Source organism: Erpetoichthys calabaricus, chromosome 2 (genome assembly GCF_900747795.2).
Source record: "Erpetoichthys calabaricus chromosome 2, fErpCal1.3, whole genome shotgun sequence".
In the NCBI taxonomy this organism is placed as follows: Eukaryota; Metazoa; Chordata; class Cladistia; order Polypteriformes; family Polypteridae; genus Erpetoichthys; species Erpetoichthys calabaricus.
This window is the reverse complement of record NC_041395.2, coordinates 185442080-185450736: the sequence shown is the minus strand read 5'-3', so window position 1 is coordinate 185450736 and position 8657 is coordinate 185442080. Positions and strand designations below refer to the sequence as shown.

The 8657-nt window shown below is 36.9% G+C and overlaps 1 protein-coding gene across 1 annotated transcript in view; it reads right to left on the bottom strand.

Moving 5' to 3' along the window:
* Positions 1-234: 234 nt before the first annotated feature.
* swap70b (switching B cell complex subunit SWAP70b) overlaps positions 235-8657 on the bottom strand; it is a 265399-nt gene continuing 256976 nt past the window's right edge. Inside the window, 1 exon segment of the mRNA XM_051922050.1 lies at positions 235-476. Within this exon segment, the coding sequence (XP_051778010.1) occupies positions 358-476 (119 nt within the window). The 3' untranslated portion in view covers positions 235-357.

Sequence of the window (8657 nt, the reverse complement as noted above, 5' to 3'; positions counted from 1 at the left end):
CTTGGAAAATGAACAAAACATTAGAAAGTTTGTGTCAGTATTTTCTAACTTGTAGTGAAAGGAAGACAGATTAAATACTTTTTTCCCAGCCCCAGAAGACCATGTAGATTCAAGGCTTGGGTATTAAGCAATTTTTCTGCAAGATCAGAAAAGGGAAACACAGCAGTACATTTTAAGGATATGTAGTAATGTAAACAAAATATAATGATTAAGAATTAACACTTTTCCCATATATAATTTATCCAGATTTTTTTTATTAATATTACCTATACAATGTCTACAAATAGACATTCCCCAAATGTATTTGGACATACTTAAAAATCTCAATAAGGTATGCACTATAGTAGACAGTTACTTCTACTGAACCTGAGAGGCACTGCCTTTTTTTTCTTGCCAAGTTTTTTCCCTCTGGGTTAGTTCTGCCTCGGTGAAAGCTGCTGCTCCCCAGTTGGTGATCAGTTGAGGACCCTTTGATCCTTGAAAGAAAAAGATCATATCACTATGAACATAAGACGCTTTTCAGATGTCAGTGGTTTTATCTTACAAACTGAATGATAAAAATCACAAATTATACCAATTATTCAGTTCACTTGGATAGCCATATACAATTAGTAAACTATATAAGATGATGATCGAATTTTGTAGGAAAATTCAAAAAAGACTTCAAAATGAAACCCACAATTTTGTTTATTTAAACAAAAATCTGTTTTGTTACCTTTACTGAAATTGCAAGCCAACAAACTGCAAAATAATTACTATTGTAAGATTAAAAGACCTTATTTGGATAAATGAACATCACCCCTTAAAACTGCATATATGAATTTGCTTGGGTATAAAAAGGTAACTTATAGTTTGGACAACTATTTGGCTCTCACCGGAGATAAAATGTGGTAGTCAAGATTACCACACAATAAGGCAACTAATTCTACAATGCTCCAGTGCTTGAAAGTCAATTTCAAAGAAAACAAACTTACCCAGGCATGTAGCTGGTCTCAAAAGGACTTACATACATTTCAAGTCAGAAAGATAGGTATAAAAAAAGGTTTTACAGGTTTTAAGCATCCCATAGAGCATACCATGATTAAGATTTGGAAGGCACATGGACCACCCAGACCTTGCCTAGGTCAGGGCTTCTCTTTAGGCTGGATAAACAAACAAGAAACACGCTAATAACAGAGGATACTAATTGGTTGATGGCAACTTTAATAGAAGTACAGGCCTTTATAGCCATTCCTGGCAGTGGCCATAACATCATAAGTGCTTCACAAATATGGTTAAAATGAGAAGATGATAGGGAAAAAAACACTCCATAAAAAGCCACATCAAATGTTGCTTATAGTTTACTAAAAAGTGTTTTAAAATTCTGTGGGTTGATGAAATAAAGAAATCCAACTTTCTGGTCAAAATGCAAAACAGCACCCAGTAAATCTTACCACCCAAATCATGTCATTCCTTCAGTAAAACATAAAATCAACATCCTATTATAGTGGCATTTGTCTTCAGATGGCATTGGGGTGCTTGCCAGGATAGAAAGGAAGATGGATAGTTCAAGATATAGATTAGTTTAGACAAACTTTATTAATCCTATGGGGAAATTCAAAATATGCACATTCTTAAAGAGAAGGTGCAGCTCTTGTCCAGAAAGCTGAATAAATAATGACACAAAGCATCTGGAGAGGCAAAATCTTTTTACACTTTTCTCCATGATCTTATTAAGAGTGATGCAACCTACAAATGAGTTCCTCATTTCCTTTGAAGTCAGAAGATTCAATTTGAAATTACAACCTTTTAGTATTGCATATCATTAGGTGAGTTTCCATATTTCTTGTAATCTTAAAAGGTCTTGTAACTTAGTTCAGGTGTCCTAGTTTGAATTGTATTTTTATGAGAGAAGTATATAATAATGTGTCCCCTTATGTATGTATTGAGTGTTTTTCAGAGTGCTCATATGGATAATTTTGGACTTATCTGGATATCTATAAAATTATCTATTTAGGATGAATGTGATTAATACTCCAATAAAAATGGTGTTGTTGCTAATAATGAATAGTATCAGTAAAGACTAGTAGTTCCAAAAATGTTCCAAAATCAGAGGAATAGCGATATACAGGTATTTACAAAATTTCAGAAATAGCGAAAGATTGTTATCAAAAAAGAAACAATTAGCTCTTGAATTGCTACTGTATAAGGTACTATTAAAACAGTCATGCTTCAGACTATGACAGAGAAATACCTATAGGTCTGAAAGGTTACAAACTTCTAATAAAATATTTTTTATTGTAGCAGTTTTTGATGCCGTGACCATTCTAATAAAGGGTTTAGTATACACTATCTTGCTAACATTAATGTAAGATTAGAGTTATACACCTTTTGTGTTTCAAATCTCTCTCCTATAACAGGAGAATGAAAAATAACACCACTCTATATTTTGTAGTTTTCCAAAAAAACAAATTCTCAATTTCCCACCTCAGAGGCCTTCATTCAATAAAATATCATTAGTACAATTACAATAGGGACATTGAATATTATGTGCACAGCTTGCTTTCTTTACTCCTGGAATTGATTGCTGTATTTTAAAAGAAAAACAAAAGCAATCTGGAATATGCAATTTATACAACAATCTTGTTACTGAACAATGATATTAAGATATTGGCAAATTTTTTTAGCAAACAGAGTTGTGAAAGTTCTCCCATCAATAATATTACAGAATCAAACTAGATTTGATGAAGTTTGATATTTATCGTCAGACATTCTATGATTGTTTATACTATGCCAAAACTTTTGCAGTCAATGGATTCAGAAAAAGGACTTGAGTAGAGGAAACTGGGATATCTATTTACAGTACTGAACAAATTTGGGTTTAGACTCAATATTACATATGGTGGCATGGCATTACCTGACTGCCAGTTTTACTGTTGGACTGTAAATATTTGTAATATGAGACAGAGGAAACAAGTACAAGGCATTGGCAATGCACCTGCTTGGTTGGATTTGGAAGGAAGGTATTTCTCAAACACCACTTTGTATTTCTTTGTTTTGTGATTCAGTCATCAGTGGTTAAATCAATTTACCAGCTGTCAGATTATGCATTAATCACTCAAAATATGGAATCCGTGTATACAATAAGGAACATTTTAAGGCAAGTCACACTTCACTGCAGTTCCATTACAAAATAATTTCATATTCCAGTTCTACTTACTCACACAGTGTTTAATTTATGGAAATCTTTAGGTATCGAGACATTACATTTTTTAATTGACAATTATGCCTTAATATAAATTTGCAATTCCTTCAATGCACTTTTTTCTACTTACAAATTTGAAATTTTATGTTAAGAAACATACTCAATTTCCCAATTTTTCCATCACTATCTGTACTTTATTTTTTCCGCAATTTTTTCATTTTCTTTTCTTTCTAGATTAAAATTATTTAAAATGAAAAATATTTGGAACTAGACCCTAACTGCAAATTATACCACATAGTTCCAGCCTGGCTAGGTAGTGGGGCTTGCAGGGTATTTGCTTATTGTCAGAATATAGTGTTGATTTAAAATTATTTCCTAGACTACATTATTTCACAGTGATCTCTTATATTACTAATCCCAGAATACATTATGTCACAGTGATCTTCTATACTAGACTATAAGAACATCTGCATGAGGAGGTGAAAGTAAGTGGACAGGAGCATCTCACACATGCACAAATTAATTGAGTGTTTTTGAGCAGGAGAGGAAAATAGCAGATAACCTATCTGGAAGAAAAAAGTAATCAAATCCATCAGAAACATAAAAAATACGGAGCGATTAAAGCTAACATCTGACTAGGAGAAGAAGCCAGCAGAGCAAAGTCAATCATCTGGCTGGCAATGAAAACTTTAACATGATTGTCTCGAAGTAAACCACCTGACCTCAGAGGGCACAGAAGCAACTGAAAACACCTAGATAATGATAAACTCGGCACTAAATGCAAGTTCGACTTCTTCTCTGCCTGTCAAGGGCATGTTTATATGTTGTGTGCGCTGCAGCATTTGCAACCTAGGACTTCCATCCAACACTACAGATACAGTCATATGAAAAAGTTTGGGAACCCCTCTTAATTCTTTGGATTTTTGTTAATCATTGGGTGAGCTTTCAAAGTAGCAACTTCCTTTTAATGTAATGTATGACATGCCTTATGGAAACAGTAGTATTTCTGCAGTGACATTAAGTTTATTGGATTAACAGAAAGTATTGAATATGCATCATAACAAAATCAGACAGGTGCATAAATTTGGGCACCCCAACAGAGATATTACATCAATACTTAGTTGAGCCTCCTTTTGCATATATAACAGCCTCTAGACGCCTCCTATAGCCTTTGATGAGTGTCTGGATTCTGGATGGAGGTATTTTTGACCATTCTTCCATACAAAATCTCTCCAGTTCAGTTCAAATTGATGGCTGCCGAGAAAGGACAGCCTGCTTCATATCATCCTATACATTTTCAAAGATATTCAAGTCAGGGGACTCTGATGGCCATTCCAGAACATTGTACTTTTCCCTCTGCATGAATGCCTTTGTAGATTTCGAACTGTGTTTTTGGTCATTGTCTTGTTGGACCTATCCAATCCCTGTGTAACTTCAACTTTATGACTGATGCTTGAACATTATCCTGAAGAATTTGTTGATATTGGGTTGAAATAATCCGACCCTCGACTTTAACAAGGGCCCCAGTCCCTGATCTAGCCACACAGCCCAACAGCATAATGGAACCACCAACAAATTTGACAGTAGGTAGCAGGTGTTTTTCTTGGAATGCAGTGTTCTTCTTCCGCCATACAAAGTGCTTTTTGTTATGACCAAATAACTCCATTTCTGTCTCATCAGTCCAAAGCACTTTGTTCCAAAATGAATCTGGCTTGTCGAAATGAGCATTTGCATACAAGCGAGACTGTTTGTGGCGTGAGAGCAGAAAGGGCTTCTTTCTCATCACCCTGCCATACAGATGTTCTTTGTGCAAATTGCGCTGAATTGTAGAACGATGTACAGATACATCATCTGCTGCAAGATGTTCTTGCAGGTCTTTGGAGGTGATCTGTGGATTGTCTGTAACCATTCTCACAACTCTGCGCATATGCTGCTACTGTATTTTTCTTGGCCTGCCAGACCTGGGTTTAACAGCAACTGTACCTGCGGCCTTCCATTTCCTGATTACATTACTTACAGTTGAAACTGACAGTTTAAACCTCTGAGACAGCTTTTTTTGTAGCCTTCCCCTAAACCATGATACTGAACAATCTTTGTTTTCAGATCTTTTGAGAGTTGCTTTGAGGATCCCATGCTGTCACTCTTCAGAGGAGAGAGTATTTTAGTTGCCTTTTAAGAGGCCCAATGCTGTGTATTTGCACTGAAGAATTTACTTCGGATACCCTCCATTTATATTAGCTACCTGTTGTTAATTCTCAGGATTGTATACCAATACAATAACTTTTTAACAATTGAATTAAGGAAAAACGCAGGATACTCATCATAGCAAACAATAGCTGGTTTACTTTCTCATTAAACATATTAGAAAATAAAAGAAAATCAAAAATATGGCAGTTATTATTATAACAGCTTCAAAAGTAATATTTTAAAAAGCATGTTCAATGTCAGGAAAGCATGCTTAGCTACCTCAACCAACACAAGTCTTTTGGAGGCTGCTGGCTTGACAATTCCTAAAGCAAAGGTGAAATGAAATTGGTTATGAAAATAATTTACCTAACATTAGATCTAATGATTACTAAAAGAGTGGATCTTAAAACTTAAATATTACTCCATTAAATGAGGTTATTTCTAACCACTAGTTAATTATGTTTGTTTATATGTTTTTACCCCTACCATTGCAATCACAGATTAAAACAAGTACATTGAGACATCTAGATTGTAACTATCCATCAAAATTTGTAGATATTTTGAAGAAGTCAAGCATAATTGTGGAAAACAATTTAGATAACATCAAATTATAATGCAACTTTGAAAGTACCTCCCCTTAAAACAAAAGTGATTAAAGCACATTGGACCAACCCTGGTTTAATGAGAATAGTCAAGAGGGGAAAAAAAACAACAAAACCTCCTTAACACTAGAATTACCAGAGCCTACGAAAAAACTCGTAAATCCGTCCCACCTTAAATCGCGTCTTAAATCCGTTTGCACCTCTCCGCCAGAGTCCTTTGTCATCTAAATGTGCTGATAAACAAAAGCTACTAGCAGCCAGCTATTCCATCCCCCCACCGACTTAGAATGAACTTCTCTCCTAGCTCAAGCCTTGCCTTGATTTGATTACCTGGGATTGAAGTGGAGTTTTACAGTGGAAATAATTCTAGCGTTATTTGGAATACACGCATTTCATGTGTGTTCCATTTCTATAGTAGGCTATGCAAACACATTTTTAAAACAGAAACGTTTTTCATATTCTAATAGTAAATGACAAAATGTAGGCATAAACTATATAACGTATGAAGCCTGAAGTCCATATATCAAAGAAACACTTTCACAAAAGGTACAAATAAAAGAACACGTGCGCTTTCATTCAAAAAATGTAAAAAAAAAAAAAAAGCCGCGTTAGCATGCCACATTGACACACTTATTACAACTGCCGCGGTGGCGTAGTGTTATCAGCTCCTGACTGGGGATCAGAGGGTGGTGAGTTCGATCCCACACAGCTCCACTTCGAGAAATGAACTGCATTTATTCTTACAATTTTAGAATAACAACATAGATTTGATTTCAGTCTGTAACAGCCGGTGTAACTTATGATACTGGTAAAGGTTAGCTTTTTTTTTTTTTTTTTTTTTTTAATTCACTTTTCATTCTCGCAGTCGCATTCAGAATCAATCCATACAACCCCATCTGACACAGCTGGTTTCACATAAATAAAAGTGCACTTTTATTCAAGACTATAACCGAAGAATAAAGAAAGCAAGTTACAGTTGGTGGTTGATACGACAGCTTGCGTGGTGCAATGTTAAGAACTGCTGATTTCCGATCCGTGCTATATAAAATCATCACATTCAAATATTAACAGTTCCCACACACCCAAGGTCCGCCATTCCTACATTTACGACATGTGTACTTGTTGCAGTGTACACACCTCTCTGTGCTATGGTTCCTATTACAGTGAATGAGCACCTGACACTGTACTTTCTTCCCTGGGGGAAGCTGAGGTCTTAGAACGGAAGTTTGTTGACGCTGTATCATCTTTTCTTTTTGCATCGCCTTTTCCTGTAAGAAGCGACGACGAAGTTCCTCTGCAAGGTGAGCCATGAACACTCTTCTTTTCTCAGCGGACCCCGTGCATGCCTTATACCGTACGTGTTCGTTCATCGCTGCTAGGTCAAGGATGTTGTAGAACACAGCAACCGGCCACCTGCGTGTTCCTGTTCGCACTGAACAAGCACGCGCCTTCTGGTCCATGATGTCAACGCCACGCTGGGGAAAAAAGAAAGACAAATATATGTGACATTTTGAAGGAATCATTTTATCACCAGAATAGCACCAGAATACTTCGTCACACTAATATTTTTTTCATTAGCATACCTTCATGTGGTTGTAGTCTGTGACCGTGTTTGTTTTTTTTTTTTTTATCTTGCCCAGTCTCCACATCATGGTGCATTGTGCTGAGAATGCAGACAGACTTCATCTTTTTGGGCACATACACTGTCAGCATGGCACTGGGAGATCTAAACACCAGCGTGGAGAATTGTTCGTGTACTGAACTGACTTTAGCTGCACGTGGAAGTTCCCGTCGCACTTTATTCATGGTGCCAAGCAGAGTTGTATTGCGGTGCAGCAGTCTATTAGCCAGCGAAAGTGACATGAAGAAGTTGTCTGTTGTTACGGTTCTGCCTTTGTCCAGAAATGGCTCCATAAGCTTTATGACCACAGACTCGGAAAGTCTTTCTCCCATGGGACGACTGGGATCTTTACCTAAATAAGGAGTGGCATTGCACATGTACTTTGTCTCCAAATCTGCCGCAATCCAAAAAGGCAGAACCGTAACAACAGACAACTTCTTCACGTCACTTTCGCTGGCTAATAGACTGCTGCACCGCAATACAACTCTGCTTGGCACCATGAATAAAGTGCGACGGGAACTTCCACGTGCAGCTAAAGTCAGTTCAGTACATGAACAATTCTCCACGCTGGTGTTTAGATCTCCCAGTGCCATGCTGACAGTGTATGTGCCCAAAAAGATGAAGTCTGTCTGCATTCTCAGCACAATGCACCATGATGTGGAGACTGGGCAAGATAAAAAAAAAAAAAAACAAACACGGTCACAGACTACAACCACATGAAGGTATGCTAATGAAAAAAATATTAGTGTGACGAAGTATTCTGGTGCTATTCTGGTGATAAAATGATTCCTTCAAAATGTCACATATATTTGTCTTTCTTTTTTCCCCAGCGTGGCGTTGACATCATGGACCAGAAGGCGCGTGCTTGTTCAGTGCGAACAGGAACACGCAGGTGGCCGGTTGCTGTGTTCTACAACATCCTTGACCTAGCAGCGATGAACGCACACGTACGGTATAAGGCATGCACGGGGTCCGCTGAGAAAAGAAGAGTGTTCATGGCTCACCTTGCAGAGGAACTTCGTCGTCGCTTCTTACAGGAAAAGGCGATGCAAAAAGAAAAGAT